The sequence below is a fragment of the Fistularia commersonii genome, chromosome 33, assembly GCF_037954325.1.
Source record: "Fistularia commersonii isolate RoL2024-O1a breed Wild chromosome 33, RoL_Fcom_v1.0, whole genome shotgun sequence".
Classification (NCBI taxonomy): domain Eukaryota; kingdom Metazoa; phylum Chordata; class Actinopteri; order Syngnathiformes; family Fistulariidae; genus Fistularia; species Fistularia commersonii.
Window position 1 is genome coordinate 6,246,581 of NC_141316.1, and position 18,601 is coordinate 6,265,181.

The window sequence follows — 18,601 nt, forward strand, 5'->3', positions numbered from 1 at the left end:
CCCGTAAGTCATGAACCGAGATATGAACCGTCTTTCTTTGTTCACGGGTCTAGGGGACTGTCTCACTTTAGTTTTAATTTGTTGTTAACTCACATCTGATACTGAGTCATGAATTGAGAAGAGAACAAAACACCCTGTGGATCGACAACACTTCCACACTTCCTTTTTTTGCATGTTGAGGGCCCCTTTGGGAGCAACAAGGATGGATAGGATCAGGAAGGAGTCCAGCACAGCACATGGGATGCTTTAAAGATAGAAAGGGCCGGGCTGAGATGGTTTGGTTCAAACAGCGAAGTGGGGGGGGGGAGCAAGAGGAAGACCGGGGACTTATGGATGGAGTGATAGAGGACATGAAGTTAGTCGGTGTGAGGGTTAGATGGAGGCAGATGATTTTTCTATGGCTACCCCTGAAGGAAGGAAGACCCCCCCCACACCCACACACACATACAAAAAAAAAATCTACTTCCTTTCTGCACCATGCATTTCAGTCCAACCATAAACACACCACTTTATGTACAATATGTACAACATTTATTATAATTAATATATAAAATAGACAATGTACTTAAATTTTCACAATAGAAAAAATACAATAAATACAAAGACCATTTTTGTTTTGCAAGTATTACAAAACATCCAGCACAATGTGACAGATGAGACATTAAGATATTGAGAATAAATGCTTCACCACACTGATATTCATATAGCTAAATATACGCTTCATAGGTTTAATAGTCATATTTGACAGTCTAGTTGTGTTACGAGGCCTGCTTAGAAACGATATTGCTAGCACTATTCAGTGGCCCAAACTCCATGACATCTGAGCCTGTTTGAACAGTTTAGTGCGTCTCTAGTAAAACAGGCTTCTGGCTGATGGAGGTTTGTTTTTCAAGTGAATACAGAACCGCTTCTTCCCACCTTCCGTCCCCCCACTTCCTTGCCTACTTGCAGTCTCCATCTCTATCTCCTTTTAAAACGTCTCCGCCCTCTTTTGTCTCCTCCTCTTCACCATCTTCCAGTTTTTCCAAATCAGTCAATTAAGATTCTGTGTTTCTGCTGACCCTTCAAAATCTGAAGTGGCCTGTATTATTCACACATTACTCTAGAAAATCAATCATAGAAAAATAACATCCCTCCTAGAATCCACTACGACAAACCAGTAAAAACTTGACAAACACACACACACGCGCACACACACACACACACACACGCACACACAAATCATACAGCAATATGGCCATTAGCTTTGAGCATATTTCTACACAGCTAATAATCAACATTTGTAAAGTAATAATCGTCACACAATACAAGAATTAGACATGAGAATATCCCAGACTACATAATTACTTCTGAAAACATAGTATGGCAGCACTTGTTAGCTTGTCTTTTTAAAATTTCTACCTTTAAATACAAATAAAATATAGAATATATCTCTGATAAATGTCACTTGACTTTTTGTCTCTCAACGGCACATACAAACATTACAGACAAGAACACAAATGAGGAATGTAAGCAGAGGATTTGCATTGATGTGAGAGTAATTCCTACCAGATGCTCCTCCGCGTTTTAACAAAAACGACCAACATCTGTTGGGATATGAAGAAGGAAGCGAGAGCAGACTGAAGCTAAGCGGCTGCACAGTTCAGAGTTGTGATTATAGGTCAACATATAGGAAAACCCATTAAAATGATAGAGTTATATGTGGTCATGAACAGTCTAGAGGGAGCAATCGGACCTCTCGTGTTTTGCATTCTTTGCCTCCTGCATAGACTGAAGGCACTGGACTGAGAAATGTTCACCCTAGGAGTACAAAACCACTACCCTCTACAGGGAGGATCCTCAGGTTGATGGAGCCATTTGTGACTGAATGAACAATGCGAGGAAATGAATGATGTGCTAATGTGGGATTCCTCGACCCTTTTTAGACTGCGATGACACGTAGTTTTTGCTCCTGAAATCTTCATAATCCAAACAGTTGTTGCTGCTGTCAAGTAAATCTAACTCTCACATGATTGTAGTTTATGTCCAAGAGCGTGACTGAAGCTCAAACATAGAAATATTTCATTTCAATTCATCAAACTAAGATCAAAAAAAAAAAAAAAAATGCAATATATTAGTCTTAGAAATCTCCCACAACCCTGCTTGCACACCGACTGACTAGAGAAACACCACTAAACTAGCAAATTCAGACTAGAAAAGTACCAGGAAGCTGCAGGCGGCTGCAGTGTGCGGCCTCGTCTCACTGGTAGTTTACTGTTGGTCAGTTGCTGTCAGAGAAACGCCGGACGTTGGGTCACACAATCAAAAGAACGCCGGCGTCACAGCTGGATGTGTTGAGCAGTGAGGATGTACAGTAAGTTTGTTTGGATCAGTCTACCTTCAGTCTAAACCCCATGTGGATAAGGGAAAGTTTGTGTGTGTGTGCGTGTGTGTGTGTGTGTGTATGCTCAGGACCTCTGTGAATGTGCTGCATTTTTCTTGCACCCTCTTAAACATGAAATGGACTTCTAAAAAATCTAAATCTGGGGTCACACTGCAGGGCTTTCACTTTCACTTCACAATTTGGGTTGAAACGCGGACAACTTGATCATCTTCACGGTTTATATTTGGTAATATTCAGATTAATGCATGTTTTGAAAATAGTAGTGCGTCAAACACTACGGGAAATTGAGAGTGATTTCATTCCACCTCACAAGCAGCAGATGTAAACCTGAGCACGGCAGACTTTGATTTGCATCGAGAGAAAAGAAAAGCTCAAATGACTGAAGAGAAAAAGACGTTGGGGATATACAGTCAACGCAGTTTTTTCCGAAGGTGGCATTTAATAACTGCTTGTTATGTGTTGGCAAATTGGATTCAAGTTTACTGAAGTGGGCCTGTGTTGGCGGTGTTTGTAAATGCAAAATGTCTGAATTCATCAGAGTGGTGCGTTTGAAACTGCCGGGGAGATTTAACACTTGTGAACATTTTAAACCCATAGTGTTACCAGATAATCTAAACCAAACATTTGTGCTGACAGAGGTCTCAGATCGTTATTCTTTTGAACTGTGAGGGGAAAAAAAAAAAGAAGATCAGCCTGAAAACCTGTAGTGTGAACCCAGCTTTGTGTGTGTGTGTGTGTGTGTGAGTATGTGTGTGTGTGTTTGCATTGCAGACTGTGTTTCCCTCCCCCTAGTCTGGTTACAGCAGCTTCTTCTAGGACGGCTCCTGTTCTCTCTGTGCCTGAGGTTGTGGTGGACTCTTCACTATGGTGATGACCGAGGCAGTGTTGAGGCGCGGTGCTGTGGCCAGCAGGTTGCCCCCGCCGGCCTCCAGGCCCCTGGCGAACCGCTGGAGCGCGGCCAGGCGAGCGCCCAGACCCTCCAGCTCTTTCCTCATCCCGGCATTTTCGGCTCCGAGCCGCTCCACCTCTCTCTGTAGCTCCATCTTCTGCTGCTCTAACGCCTCCCGTTGGGACACTCGTTTGACGCGGCAACTGGCGGCGTAGCCTCGGTTTTTCAGGGTACGGCGGCGCTGCTTGAGCTTCTGGATCTCCTCGCGGGACATACCGCGCAGGTGGAGGTTCAGCTCCCTCACTGAGAGGGACATGAGCTCACTGTCTGACAGGAAGGGCACGTTCTCCCCACATTCCTGCTTCACCTGTCGAGGAACGGACCAGAGGAGAAAAGGGATGAGAAACCATGCAGAGCGAACACATCCCGCGAACACAGCCGGCTCTTCCCGATGGCACTGAGCCGCTGGCGTGTTACCTTCAAGGCCTTGCTGCTTCTCTCTGTCGTCATGGTCAGACTGTCTTCAGTCCCCCCCTCTCCGAGCACCAGTCGAGGCAAATTCACTCACACTGAAAGAAGCGAAACACGAGGTAAAGACAAAAAGGTAAGTTCCCACATGTGACTCGGGACATCACACAGATTCACACCATATCTGGCCTGGATTCTCCCGTTCGCTCACAAGACATGCAGTCATGCACATTTGAAAAAAAAAAAAAAGAAAAAAAAGGAGAACCCACAGAGGTTTCATTCCTCTGCACTCTCATTATGCTCTTATTTGATATGAAAGCAGGACAGGGAAGCGATGTGCTTTTCTCTCAGTTGGCTAAAACATTGAGGAGGAAGTTACCACGTGTCTAGCCTTTCGTTGCTCAAAACAGGTGTCCCAACAATTCCCTCAAAACTTCCTCTTATCAGCTCACCACCAACGGCATAATGCTTTCACTGTAGGAACTTACAAGGACTCTTTCTCTCGCAGTTATATGTACAATATTGTTATCTGTGCATTCAAGGGAAGAAAATCAGTTGATGTGTTAACAAAGGAGACTAAAACTAAGATCTGAAACGTATGCAAAACTTTGAATTACAGCTCATCTTTACAGCAGAGTGATTTGTGTGAAGCCTTTTCGCTCCATATTTTCTGACTATTCAAGTGAAGCTCTAAGGGACTTCCTGGAATCCATTTAAAGGTCAGGTGGTCCTGGAATGTATCGCTGATAGATATGAAATTAACTTGAGGCTGTTTCACTGGGTAAGACAAGCTAGTGACCATGTTGACTACATTTCAAAAGCATCTTTTGATGTGAATATTTCATAAAGAACAAGTGTTTCTGGAGTGAAGAGGGCTTCAGTGCCACTTTGTGACCAGGAACCATTGAAAGATTGCATGACACCATGAATAAAATGAATTTTGTGAGTCAGTGTTCCTGTAATTCACTCCTAAACACTATGAAAATTACTTGACTCAGTGAAACTCCCTGAATCAAGGGATACAATCAGCGCAATGACGGGGATAGAAGTAAAATATTAAAAGGTACCTTCTCATTTACTCTTATTCATTATCACTCATTAATAATTCAGTTATAACTGGACATTCAATTTCTTTCTGTTGTTACAGTTATTGGATCAAAGATCCCATCCATGCAATATTAATGAGTTCAAAATTACAGGATGAAGAAAACGGGATCCTGAAATGATGTAAGTAAAGTGCAACATAATACCGTACCGCTTTTACCCCCCACACAAAACATTTACATTGAAATAACTTGCAAGCATTTCAGCAAAATATAACTGTTGAACATTTAAAAGAGTTACTGTCGCACTTAGTTATTGTCAGAATGCATCTTTGCACAACTTTAATGTGAATTTGTGAGGAATGTTAAGTCAAGGTAAGCAGTTACTTTCCTGTTTATCTGGGAGGGAAAAAACGCTTGTCAGATTCTTTCTTATTTATCAAAGTTCATCGGGGCTTGGCTCTTTGCCTTTCACTTTTCAGAGCCCAGATCGAAACATGCTGTGTTTATTTACCTTTTTCTTTTTGCCAAAGCTCTAAAATCAACAGAATAATAACACACATATAAACGCATAGTAGCAGCAAGCAGACCACGAGATGGAAAAAGTCTGGATTTAAAACTCAACAAGTCCAAAAACAGACAGGAATGTCTATTCGGAAGCAGTAAGTGAGTTATTTAGATGTGGGGGGTCAAATTTCTTGGGAGTTTGGATTCATTTGACTGTGTTGAAATGTACGCCCATCTGTAATCGCCTTAATTTAACTGTGTTTTTTTTTCTCTTAACGGCACCTGCCGTGACGGTTGCCGTGTAAATGAAACCAAAAGGAAAAAAAAACACCAAATTGCAATTCCCGAAAGGCGTGGGACGTGGAGCTCGGCGTCACCGCGGTTGTCCAAACACCCGGTGGACTTCTGCTACCAAATCCGACGACACCGCCGTTTCGTAAAGTCACGGTGATTCAGCAATAAGCCATTCGTTGCGTTCAACCGAGACAGCCAACTCGTCCCGCGGACAGGAAACCCAGCTGAGACCACGGATTTCTATATTTGTCTAAACAGCACAGGATATCCACGTTTAGACTCCACTATAAATATCTCGTTAGAGGATAAAGTACGACGAAAAGTAACCACGCCGGAGTGCAACGCAACAAGTGAACGCAGCGCCGATAAACACGGATTACTACGAAAGGTCGAAAATAGCCAATCTACGTGACGGGGAATGGCAAAATAAGATGTAGCTGACACAGAGCTTCGGTAAACAACATTCACTCCCCTGGATTAAACCAGCCTTCCTTATAGGGAGAGGAGCTGGCCGGCTTGAGCAGGGCGCCGCTGCTATAGTAAACAGCCATCACGAGTGCGCTCGACATCCATTTTAGTCGGGACTGTAAATATTCCATCAAAATTGCTTTCAATTCGCGTTTTGAACGCGGTGTTTCAACGCGTCGCTGGCCGCCGGTGGTATCGCTCAAGGGTGGCCTCTGCGGGTTAGGAAACGGTCCGGGATATCCGCATCGTTTTCGACACGCTAGTAATGTTAGCTTCTTTAGCATCAACGGTTTCAAACGAGCTAAAGGGGGATTAAAACAAACAGCTGCCTGCTCACTTGTCCTTGGTTGTTCGCCAAGTCACAGGCGGATACGGTCCCCTAGTGTTCTTCTGTTAGTACCGGAAAACCTACAATTGTTATTCTGTTCGATATTGAGAAAATATGACAATTTACCTGCTGGGTCGACGCGACTCCGGCGACAAAATGTCAGTCCGCCTTTTCCCGGAATGACTTCGCTGCTTTCTGAGGTAGGATTCTTTCATTCATAAAAAACACAAGCGACAATGACGTCAGGCCAAAAGAATGGAGGCGGAGTTAACCCCGCCCCCGCGGCGTACTCCGGGAGGATGTAAACAAGGAATCCTTCCATCCCGGAGACTTTCCATGACCAGCCCTCTATCGCAATTACCAGCAATAACAACTTTCCCCGAAAAACACGTGATAACAAGCACCAACTGTAAAACCAAGGATTCCCATCTTTATGTTATAAGATTCCATAAATGCGATTAAAAGCTTGTATACGTTCGCCACATTTACAAGTTTATTTAAAAAAAGAAATTAGCTCAAGCTAATGGCTACGGGTGAGATCCAAAGGGTGAAAGTCAATAGGGAGCATCCAGCGCTATAAACTTTAATTTATCTATAAAATGTTTGATAGAAAAGTGCCCAAATCGTTAACCAGGCACGGATTGGGAAACCACCTGGACAGAGGACAGGAAAAAGGGTGCGAAATGATGAGACGGATAAAAAAGGAATCATTGACATCAAAGAAGGAGGCTGTAAAATCGGAAATATAGTACATAATATAAAATTCATTGGCTTGTTCTAAACCTCTGATAATCATCAGAAATGTCATTATCTATTATGGACAGCGGGGCAAGAAAACTGTTTATCCCTCGAGGATTCAAACTGTCCCTTTTTTGTTTACAAGGAAGCATGTTATCATTTGAGGATGTGATAAGTGAAAACAGATATTTAGCTGTGTTTAGAAATTTAAAAAGCGAAACGAACGGGAAGATGTTCTGATATCCACAGGCTTCCAGGAACAAACGAATTCTGTAATGTGACATCGAACCCGTTTCACGTCGTCAACCTAGTTGGAAAATTACCAGTCTTTCAATTTCCATCAGTCAACCTGAGTGAGTGAGCGAGAGAGAGAGAGAAACACAATAATAAATCAATAAACAAATAGATAAATAAATCCAGATTTTGGTTTCATCAGACCTCCTTATCGATAGGGGACGCAATTTCCCTTTTCGCCGAGCAAATGTTGAACTTTGACCTCAAGACGTCATCCGTCCCTGAGCAGGCTCACGTTTTCCGACCGTGACCTCAGGCTGTCGTTAGACCTGTGCATGTCTCCTAGTCCTAGTCCCGGAAGAAGTCGGTGAGATTTATTTTGGAAAAAAAATAGACGTTTTCCAAGTTATCACCCGTCTTACTGTATTTTCGAACGGCTAGTGCACACAGCTGCTCCGTTCCAGGAGAGAGGAGTGGGAGCACGGAAGAGAGCCATGTCCGGGATTGAAGAGCTATCCCCCGTTGCGGGCCCGGTGTCTACCCGGCCCCCCGAGGACGAGATCGACGACGATGAAGACGATGATGTATGTAGCTTTTAATTTAGCTTTTTGTGTCGCACACTTGTGACACAATGAAAACGCAGTCTGGAGTCAAATTACATTGTATGAAGGATAGTCATTTTTTCTTGGCTAGACATTGCTAGCTAACATGGCTGGGCCGGAGCTAAGTGGCTACCGGCGGTGTTGCAAACCTTCACAGGTACCTGTAGTTGTTTTACAAGTTGGTTTGCTTACGAATCCTCAACTGTCGTGACATTTAATTGATACTCTAATGTCTCAAACAGCCTAGCATTTCAACCTGGGTCAGGCACCAAGTTAAATGAGGCTTTGATCAAAATCCCGTGCACCTCCTTACATCATACTGTCACTTTGCATATCATGCCACAGTCAGTTTTCTTCAGTACCCAGTTATTGTGTCTTTACAATACTGACCTGAAATAACATAACGTGCTGGTTGATATAATAACAGTCTTACTCAAATTATTTGCAACTTTAACACCCGAGTCATATTATACAGATCTGCTATTTAAAAGAAAATGTAGTGGCTTGGGGCTTCACGTTGGTATTAGATAGCATGTACACACTAGTATTGCGTGTCATATATGACTTAAAAACCTTCGTGTCTGATAATGCACACATCATATTACATTTGTCTGGTATCTTTTCATGCCTCATTTCTTTATTCAATAAATTCAAACATGTGGCCAGTTGGTGGTGCCTGGCCTCAAGTTAGACAGTTTGGCCAGTCATATCACTGCAGTCAGCATTGTGTCAAGTGAGATGTTGACTTATGGTTAATGCACAGTGTTTATGTTGTGATTTGTTCCTTAAAGCTGGACGAGACCCTGATGGAGAGGTTGTGGGGGCTGACGGAGATGTTCCCTGACTCAGTCCGCACTGCCGCTGAGGTGTCTGCACAGTGCTCTGTTTCTCTGGTCAAGAAGTTTTACGGGTATGTCTCAACAATATTTCTGTGGGCTTCTCACTATTTACCACAAATAATGCCTTGTGCCTCGCAAGTTTGGTTTATATTTTGAGAATAAGTATTATTCTACAATTATAAGGATTTTATTTTTTATATTTCATACACTTTTATGTTAAGCTAGACTCCAAAATTTTGATCCTTGTGTCGGAAAACATATACTTTCTTTGCATTTTCATTTAATTTTTCATGATCATGTTTTCACTTAGATTTTGCAACCAATTCACTTAATTTGTAACTTCATCATGCAACGATGCGAGGAGTAAATCGAAATTCTGTTGATATAGGAAAAAAAGCAAACAGAATGATGAAGAAATTTCCCATTGCAACAAAATCAAACTAAGCTAAGAATTGTAAATGGATGAGAAAACTTGTTACAAAACTCAATGGAATTTACAAGTTTATTCAGTCTGCCTGCTGATAGTTGGCCTGAAATGTCATTTTCATTACCTAAGCAGATTGCGCTTCCCCAAGGGCAAAAAATAGAAGAAATAATTCTCATGTCTTTGCACAACATTGACTGAAATATCTTGTGGTGGCACAAATGAATCAAGCTGTGGTCTTGCTCCAGTTTTTCCCGCTCAGCCCTTTGGGTGGGAACTACATCCTTCATGATCCTGGTGCTGCCGGTGGTGTTTGAGACAGAACGGCTACAACTGGAGCAGCAGCAGCTACAGCAGCAGAGACAGGTGAATGTCTGTGAGAGTGGCCACAGTGTCAGGAAACAATCCTTAGTCTAAGAGTTTATTGGCAGTCTGAAGAACCACAAAGCCACATGGTAGAGAAACAGATAGGAGATGATTGTTCTGCATGGCTAATTCAGCAGCGACTGAATTACCACTCTTTTAATTGTCTGAAATGTCAGTTCTGTCAGTTGGCATATTCTTTGAGGGAATTGATTCCTTAATGGTTCTGGTGTGCTAGTAGTGTGGCAGTGTGAATTTAATAATATCAAATAACCCTTGGATACTTTTGCATTTGTACTTTGTCCAAATTTAAGTAAGCATAACCTAAAGGCATAAAATGCATGTCATCAAAGTGAACTTTTTTTTCCCCTCCTAGATCCTGTTAGGCCCAAACACTGGAATGTCTGGTGGGATGCCAGGCATGATGCCTCCTGCGCCTGGAAAAATATGAGGGACAGGAAACACCTACTTGAGCCTGGGATCATCCGCTAATGATAATGCAGGTCCGGGCCACTAGGAGGGAGAGAGACCACGTGGAGACGGACAAAGAACTGCGTTGATTAAAAATAAGAGACGCGAATGCTGTGAGCCATCCACCCAACTGCAAGCTCACGCCAAAACAATGGAAAGAAGATGAGGATGTGACAGTGCTCTCTCTCTCTCTCTCTCTCTTTCTCTCTCTCTCTCTCTTGCTCTCCTTCCTCCATCATACAGAGACTGATTTACAGGAGCACAGCTGCTCTATTTTTTTTTATATATATATATATGCACATACACCATATATCATAAACATGTATTCTCTAGGGGATAGCTGGTACTGGTGGACAAATTGTAAGTAAAGATCAGAAGGTTTCCAATTGTCATCATTTGCTATTAGAATATCCGTCAGACAGATCAGAGACAATATGGCAACTTTAGCAAACCGTATTTATACAATCTTAGTTCATTGAACATTAATACATCAATTAGTATCTTGAAGTCCAATTCTAAAGTAATTTCTGTCTTGTCCCACTCCAGATGTGCTACGTATGTATATCAAGTGCAAACGGGCCAAAGTATTAAGAAGGATTAAGGCTTTTACAAGTCAACATCACTTTTTTTAGCAAGCATAATATATTTTCCAAGAGATGTCAAGATAATTGTAAGATCATGTCATTGAAGGCAGGAATCCAGTAATGTTTTGGACAATCTGGTGACAGTGGGAGAAAGTTTTGATGCTTGTGTCTCAGTTTCAATGTCCAGTCTTTGAATCTATTGTTTTTTTTCTTGTCACACTCAATCCATCAAGCGAAACCATGTATCTGTTTTGTGTTGGACTGTGATATTAAAATTCCAAATTGAATGGAAAAACCTTTATGACCTGTAAATCGTGAATTTGTTAAAAAGTAAAGTAACACTGCATCCCATCCAGTAATTATTTGTGAATGATGTGTATATTGTTCAATCCAATGAATGAGCAAATACTTTTTTACTTAAGGTTTGGATAAGCAGAGGATGAGTCACTTAATTGTCACATTTGTAAATATTTAATTACAAATATTATCGTTTGAAAGACATTTTCTGCGATTTTACACTTTACATTCCTTGTGGCCGCAGGGTGGCTCTGTGAGCACCTCAGGCCCACATATTCTGCATGAGATGATGACACTCATTTCGCACTTAGTTCAATGTATTGGGAAAAAAAAAAATCACCGAATTCTTCTTACGCCCAGTTTTACACTTGAGTGCAATAGGACTGGGACTTTTTTTATTTTTTGCAATTTTTGTTCCAGAAAGCGTCGAGCTTGTCCAGAGAAGCTTAGTTTTGTATATATCATTCCGGACACACAATCAAGCAATTCGTGTTTGACTGACTTTTTCCCGAGGTCCTTGAACGCATCAGACCGCTAATTCCCGCCAGAAGCGAGAGCGTTGATATTTACAGAAATATATTCTTAATAAATGTCGACTACTTCCTGTCATGCGAAAAATGTATTAATGTTTGTTGGTAAAATATCTAAAAATACCAGACAAGACACTTTGGCCAAGTTTATGGTTTAAAATACCGTCATTTTGACCTTGAAGACTTGGATAAAGCGTATTGTTAGCTTTAGCAAGACGAACTAAACCAGCTAGCTACTGTTTCCTACGGCTTATTGTTCAGCAAAGGGACAAAAACAGAACACAACATTTTCTTTTAAACGTTTGGGTGTTCAAAATGTTCAAAATGCAAGTCGAAGAGGACCAGGTTGTAGATGATGATACCACTTACCAGGATGATGATGTGAGAATTTTAATTTCTTAATAGTATGACTTAGCGCCTTACTTACATAAGTAGGAAATCAGAATTGTGGCTGGACAAATGTTAACTATCAAACCATGTCCAAAGTGAAAAGTTTTGCATTTGCGGCACTTTCTCATCACCGAATTATACGTAAAAAAATCAAATTAAAATATTTACTGGTTTAGTTGACTGAAGTTCAATTCTCAGTTTGTACTGTTTATACTGCCGTACAGTAATATTGGACTTTCAGTGCCACATTCATTGTACTATTCTATTGTACTTTTGATGAGTAAACCGTGATGATATTTATATATAACATGTTATCAAACATTACGAGCTATTTGAGTATTTTTGAAAAATGTTGTATCTACATTTGTTTTTATTTATCCCCTTTAATCACTGATCAAATTTGTCACATAAAACAACGACGAGTTATACTGAGGTAGATGTGATTCGAGTCCAATTTTATTGAACATTCAGTGCAAGTAATTGAAGTAGCTAAATTCCATTTTCCATTCCTAAATCCACTCCTCCCCAAATGTCTCTCCTCTCCTATGTTTCTCTCCCACCTAACAGATGAGCCTCTTCCAAGACATCGACCTCCTGCAGAAACATGGTGTTGTGAGTAGCCATGGCATTGGGTGAGGGTGGGTGGAGGGGTTTGAATCAAACATTAGCTTTCTATCCGAGCATCTCTACAATTCTCTTCACAGAATATGGCAGACATCAAAAAGCTGAAGTCAGTTGGAATCTGCACTGTTAAGGGCATCCAGATGATGACTCGCAGGGCTCTGTGCAACATCAAGGGCTTGTCTGAGGCGAAAGTTGAGAAGATCAAAGAGGCTGCTGGGAAAATGCTGGTAACATGTAATTTTTATTTACTTTTTTCAAAATGTTGAATCTCATTTGATTGATTTATCTTGTGTGGCTTTTCTCTCGTAGCCGCAGGGCTGAATTGCAATCATCTAACAGAATAACAAGCGCAAACTTGCATTACAGAATATTGGTTTCCTGACAGCCTTTGAGTACAGTGCGAAGAGGAAGCAGGTGTTCCACATCACGACTGGGAGCCAGGAGTTTGAGTTAAGATTTACTCTTGATGTTGAGAACTTGGACATGCAGGAGACATTTTATGATATTGTGTAATAAGGCTGGGAAATACATCAAAATACTTCTTTCATAGAATTTCAATTAAACATGATGCAGTATTGAAAATTGTGACACATGATTTCATGCTTAACATCTGAATAGGGTCCTTATCTGGTCAAAATGTTTTTTCAAATTATGTAAATTTACATACTGGTTTGTTAATCAGTTTTTAATAGTTTTTTAAACACCACAAGTGATTTTGAAATTAATTACTTTTAAATCTGCATTGTGTGAAAATATCATTAGATATTAAAAATATTAACATTAGAAATAATTTGATAATCAGCAAATTCATTTGGAAGCATTTTGATGGAAGTGCCATTGAGCTGCTACTCATCATCATGGTGGTCGGCTTCTGAAAATTATGACACTTTGGCCCCATGTGCAAAGCACAACTGTATGAGCTTTCTTTAATATACTTTATTTGTTTTAGTATTGAAATACATCACACTTGTTGTGTTTATTGTGTATTAAAAAGTGCTGTTACATTAACTGCAGTCAAACTTCAAGTTGTGAAAGTTACAGTTTGAAGGAAATGCAAGTACAATTAAAGCCTTTTATGAAATCCTTGATGTTTATCAGGGACCTTTTGCATCTAAAAACAACACAGTGGAGTCACTATTTTTGACTTCAAGTTATGTTGTCCTGTTGAAGCAATGAAAGATTATAATTTACCATCAGATATAATGGCTTTATCTCTACAGTAAATTGCTGGGTGGAGGACTAGAGAGTATGGCTATCACCGAGGCCTTTGGAGGTGAGGCCACACTTTGTTGTGTACCAGGGCACAAGTCTCAATATACCATGTAGCAATAGATGGAAGAATGTTTAGCTCAGAACCCCCAGCATGCTCTCATCCAACAGAGTTCCGCACAGGAAAAACCCAGCTCTCTCACACACTTTGTGGTGAGTGAAAAGACACTTTACAAAGTCACTATAACAACGCTGTGCCGTTCAAAGAAACCTTAACAGACTATGTTTGTGTTTTGTTTTTTTTTTAACTCCCAGTCACTGCTCAGCTACCCAGAGAATGTGGCTACTCGGGCGGCAAGGTCATCTTCATCGACACAGAAAACACCTTGTATCCTTGGATTGAGCAGAATCATAAAGCCCAAATGTTATTACAAGGACTTTTAAGAACATTGCAGTTCTTCATGTAAGCTGACCTGCAGGAATTTGTATTAATATAACACCATTTAATAATATAGAAAACACATTCATCTCCGTAAGTTTCCCTCTGCTATTTTGTTCCCGTTACCTTTAACTTGGGTGGTTCCAGCCGCCCCGACAGACTGAAAGACATTGCAGACAGGTTCAACGCGGACCATGATGCTGTCCTGGACAACGTGCTTTATGCCCGCGCCTATACAAGTGAGAAGATCTGGTTCATTTCCACTCAAATGCCGAGGTTTCTATCATGAGGGTTCATTCTCATGCAGAGTTGTTCTCCTGTCTCTGCAGGTGAACACCAGATGGAGCTGTTGGACTTTGTTGCAGCCAAATTCCATGAGGAAGGTGGAGTCTTTAAACTTCTGGTGAGATACAAAGTTTTTATGTTAGAGCAGGGCTTCTTATACTCATCACCCCAAAAACAAATATGCAAGACAATTGTGACCAACACTTTATCAGGCTTGTGTCATTATTCCTGCTCGGTTATATTTTGCTAATTCTTGCAAATCCCTTCTGTCTGTCCTGCTTTTGCCAGTGGGTCTCAACCTTCACTTTCTGAACTTCTAAGTTAACAACTGCAAGCATTTGTGTTACAGTGTGATTCAAACCAAGTGGTTAAAACCTTAAACAAAGATGAATGACGCTGCAGACTGAAATAAACCAAACAATACCAACTGGGGGTGTAAAACACAGTGAACCTATAATTTATCATAAATGATACTCGGTTGGTGGTTTGAAAACCTGATGCAGCAAAGAATCCTAAAATGTTTGACGTTAATGCCTCATTTAGCCATGTGGAAACAATTTCCATTTGTTTTTTTTTATCTTTCAGTATTTTTGTCAAAATTCTGAACAGATTCGCGGCACATTACATCATTGTTTGTTTCCTTTTTAATGCAGACCAGTGAGTCTTTGACTCAACTGCAGTTTTTTTTTCTAATATTCAGATTATTTAAATGTGAATTTTAAGTTACTATGAACAGATTTTGGGAGTATTTAACACATCCAGTCATTTTAACCACTTTTTGGTTAACTTCTTTTTTTTCATATGTTTATCAATCAGTTTCATTAGCAGGGACAGTGAACGTTAAAAAACATTCCTGTAAATGTGTGAGTTATACTTTCGGCCATCTATTCATCCATAGTCTCATGACAGATGTAACAAACAGGCTAGCACTAGAGAAGGAATATGAAGAGCATGCCATGGATCATCAAATAGAAATTAAAAAGATGTAAAATTAAGATAGCAAAAGCAGAGCCTATGATACATCTATTATTTAAAACATGACTTCGAAACAAGCCATTTTATTTTCTGATCATGTGTCAAAACGATACATTTTAACCAAATATGAAAACACAGTAAAACTATTAAAGCAGACAGTGAATGTAATATTTCATCAAAATATGAATTCTTACACCAGCTTCAGATTTATTTAGTACAATAACAATCTTGTGATATGCTCTTTTGTTTTCCCTCCCAAATGCAGACCAGAAAACAACTATTAAAATATCACAAGGTTTTGTTAGATAGATTTTTATTTCGACTTTGAAGGTATATGTCTTTTTTCACTCACAACACAGTGCAGGGTTACAGTACTTCTGACCATCACATGTTGTGATGTATGCAGCACAGTTTTGTAATCTAGAAATTAGATACCTATCAGAATATGAAACTTTCTTTAAAATGCACTGTAAACTTGTCATCTTATATTCATCCCCCTGATGGAGACTTTATGTTTTTTTTATTTGCTGCCTCCTGACTCATTTCTTAAAGAAAATATTCCAGGGGGAAAGCATGTCATTCTCCCCCTCTCTTCTCTGACGTCAGATTATTGACTCCATCATGGCTCTGTTCCGAGTGGACTTCTCTGGTCGGGGCGAGTTAGCTGAGCGGCAGCAGAAACTGGCACAGATGCTTTCCAGGCTTCAGAAAATCTCTGAAGGTTTGAGGCAGTGTTTTAATTCTGCGAAAACTGCTGGTGTGCTGCTATTTTGGGATGACTTAAGGATTTAACCTTTTCCCACGGGGAGTAAAATTGCATCGAACATAAACAGTGCAGCATCTCTAATTCTCTCATTTACTGCGTGGTTTAAGAGTACAATGTAGCTGTGTTCGTTACCAATCAAATGACTGCTGATCCCGGTGCAGGAATGACGTAAGAGACTGCAAACACATTCTTTTTGATCAATGAGACATGGAAATACTTTTTGGCGATGTGTGATGCTCTTTGAAGTTGTGATTAGAAAAATTCTCCCATTTTAGCTTCCAGGCTGATCCCAAGAAGCCAATAGGCGGACACATCCTGGCCCATGCCTCAACCACAAGGTTAAGCTTGAGGAAGGGCCGAGGAGAGATGAGGATCGTCAAGATATTTGATAGGTGGTTTGCTCTTTAGTTAAGACTTAGTTTCTTTAGGTCCTTATTAGTTCTAAGTCTTTAAAATTCAAATACAATTTGTATCAAGGTTTGTAACTCTGGAGATATGAAATCACATTTCATCAATACTGTTTTGTTTGAAATAATGAATTTTCCCGCAATGATTCCCTAATTCCATTAGAGTACCATTGTTAACCTGCTTTCTAGTGGTTTAAACTAGATGTGACACTCTAACATGAACTTGATATGAATACCAAATACTAGCTTGTAAATTGACGGACAGGGCTCTGAAATTAAATCGTTTTTATGATACCAAGAATAGGAATGTCATCCAAAAACGGGATGAACATGTCTAGTATTTAGTTAAAGTAGTCATACTAATGCAGCCCCAGGGGGGCTCAAGCCAGTCCCACGCCTGGATAAATGTAGAGGGTTGTGCCAGCAAGGGCCCCCGGCATAAAACTCATCCCTAAACCAAATATGCGAATCAAATCTGTGACTTCCATGCCAGATCAGATGAGATTCGGGTTAACAACGGTTGCCACTGGTGCCAATAACCTACAGGGTGCCAGTGGAAATTGGACAACCGTGGGCCGAAGAAGAGGATGGCTTGTTCAGAAGCAGAGAGAGAAGGGAAGACTGACAGTAGGGACTTTGAACATTGGGACGATGATGGGAAAGCTAGAGAGTTTGTTGACATTATGCAGAAAAGGAAGATGGATGTACTGTGTGTCTAGGGGACCAGCTTTAGGTAGTACTATCATGGTATTGATCGTAAGAGAAATGGAGTAGGAGCTATCTTAATGGAGTTTGTTAGATTTTCTACAATTTTCTACAAATGCAAAGAGTGTTGGATAGACTGATGTGTCTGAAGTTAAAGATTGAAGGTGTGATGCTCAGTGTTGTTAGTGGCTATGCCCCACAGGTGGGATGTGAGTTAGAGGTGAAGGAAGAATTCAGGAGTGAGTTAGATGAAGTAGTGCAGAATATCCTCAGAGCTGAGAGAGTGGTAATTGATGCAGGCTTCACTGGACATGTTGGGGCAGGCAATCGAGATAAGAAAGAAGGGATGGGCAGGTCAGGCATAGAAACACAGAGGGACAGACAGATAGTGGTAGACTTTACAAAAAGGATAGAAATGACTGGAGTAATTACTTTTTTTTTTTCCAGAATAGGCAGAAACAGCAGCGGTAGGAGCACGCAGGTAGAATTCATCTTGTATAGACGATGCAATCTGAAGATCAGTGACTGCAAAGTAGTGGTAGGTGAGAGTGTAGCCAAACAGCACAGGATGGTTGTTTGTAGAATGAATCCGGTGACAAGGAAACGGGTTCAAGCAGGTTGGAACGGGTGGAGAAAAGTGAACGGGGTAAATGTGTGATAAGAGAATCAGCCAGAATGAAAGGAAAGGTATGCAGGAAAGTGGTGAAGAGGAAGAGGAAGACCAACGAGAAGTTTTATGGTTTTAGTGAAAGAGGACATGAAGGTAGTCGGTGTGAAAGAAGATGCTACAGAGCATGGAGTTAGTTGGAGGAGGTCAATGTGCTGTGGGGACCCCTGAAGGGAAAAACCCAAAGGAAAGAAGAAGTAAAAGTAGTCACACTATTCATCACCCTGATCTCACTTGACTCTCTTGTCTATTGGTTTCTCACAGCCCCGACATGCCTGAGAATGAGGCCACCTTTGCCATTACGGCTGGAGGAATCGCCGATGCCAAAGAGTGAGGGATAAAAGTGGCGAAAGCGATAGCATTTAATCGTTGCATTGCTTTATTTAGGGAATTCATAGTATTTATAACACAGCTCATAGCTTTGTATAACTTATACAACACGGAAGTTTGGGTATAAAGTATTTGTTGTGTGAACGTGTTTATTGTCGTATATTCCCTCTTGTTGACATGTTTAAATAAATTATAACATGCACATCTCCATCCTGTCACTGTTTTACTCACTGGCTCTAGGATCACTCTAGTCCAGACCTGGGCATTTTACGGCCCGCGGGCCACATCCAGCCCGTTTTGCAAACAAATGTCTTTGAATATTTGAACAAGTATTTTCAATCA

At 40.7% G+C, this 18,601-nt stretch overlaps 3 protein-coding genes across 6 annotated transcripts; 2 read left to right on the forward strand and 1 right to left on the reverse strand.

The window, feature by feature from the left end:
• Positions 1–508: 508 nt before the first annotated feature.
• On the reverse strand, positions 509–6,622 carry maff (MAF bZIP transcription factor F). Its single transcript, XM_086140323.1, has 3 exons — positions 6,507–6,622; positions 3,750–3,841; positions 509–3,639 (listed from the first exon to the last, which is right to left on the reverse strand). Exons 2-3 carry the CDS (start codon positions 3,780–3,782, stop codon positions 3,196–3,198), a joined length of 477 nt encoding a protein of 158 aa, XP_085996449.1. The 5' UTR covers positions 3,783–3,841; positions 6,507–6,622; the 3' UTR covers positions 509–3,195.
• tomm22 (translocase of outer mitochondrial membrane 22 homolog (yeast)) lies at positions 3,871–10,936 on the forward strand. Of its 4 annotated transcripts, none has more exons than XM_086140325.1 (5): positions 3,871–6,037; positions 7,794–7,936; positions 8,746–8,864; positions 9,466–9,583; positions 9,957–10,936. In XM_086140325.1, the coding sequence occupies exons 2-5, from the start codon at positions 7,847–7,849 to the stop codon at positions 10,029–10,031; spliced, it is 402 nt and encodes a 133-aa protein (XP_085996451.1). In that variant the 5' UTR covers positions 3,871–6,037; positions 7,794–7,846; the 3' UTR covers positions 10,032–10,936. The 4 variants fall into 4 exon arrangements, with proteins under 4 accessions (XP_085996451.1, XP_085996453.1, XP_085996452.1 ...); XM_086140327.1 differs by lacking the exon at positions 3,871–6,037 and adding an exon at positions 6,557–6,580; XM_086140326.1 differs by lacking the exon at positions 3,871–6,037 and adding an exon at positions 6,598–7,719.
• Positions 10,937–11,786: 850 nt separating this feature from the next.
• On the forward strand, positions 11,787–18,263 carry dmc1 (DNA meiotic recombinase 1). The gene is made up of 13 exons (XM_086140590.1): positions 11,787–11,843; positions 12,420–12,464; positions 12,557–12,703; positions 12,843–12,925; positions 13,697–13,749; positions 13,857–13,898; positions 14,001–14,073; positions 14,272–14,363; positions 14,454–14,527; positions 15,991–16,105; positions 16,258–16,318; positions 16,426–16,542; positions 18,194–18,263. Exons 1-13 carry the CDS (start codon positions 11,787–11,789, stop codon positions 18,261–18,263), a joined length of 1,029 nt encoding a protein of 342 aa, XP_085996716.1.
• Positions 18,264–18,601: the final 338 nt, after the last annotated feature.

Excerpts from the sequence above, each read along its gene's own strand:
- maff (XM_086140323.1), bottom strand. The coding sequence starts at position 3,782 with ATGACGACAGAGAGAAGCAGCAAGGCCTTGAAG. Across the intron at positions 3,640-3,749 it reads GAAGCAGCAAGGCCTTGAAG|GTGAAGCAGGAATGTGGGGA; the intron begins GTAACACGCCAG and ends GTTCCTCGACAG.
- tomm22 (XM_086140325.1), top strand. The coding sequence starts at position 7,847 with ATGTCCGGGATTGAAGAGCTATCCCCCGTTGCGGGCCCGGTGTCTACC. Across the intron at positions 7,937-8,745 it reads ACGACGATGAAGACGATGAT|CTGGACGAGACCCTGATGGA; the intron begins GTATGTAGCTTT and ends TGTTCCTTAAAG. Across the intron at positions 9,584-9,956 it reads AGCTACAGCAGCAGAGACAG|ATCCTGTTAGGCCCAAACAC; the intron begins GTGAATGTCTGT and ends TTCCCCTCCTAG.
- dmc1 (XM_086140590.1), top strand. The coding sequence starts at position 11,787 with ATGCAAGTCGAAGAGGACCAGGTTGTAGATGATGATACCACTTACCAG. Across the intron at positions 14,364-14,453 it reads TTATGCCCGCGCCTATACAA|GTGAACACCAGATGGAGCTG; the intron begins GTGAGAAGATCT and ends CTGTCTCTGCAG. Across the intron at positions 16,543-18,193 it reads ATCGTCAAGATATTTGATAG|CCCCGACATGCCTGAGAATG; the intron begins GTGGTTTGCTCT and ends GGTTTCTCACAG.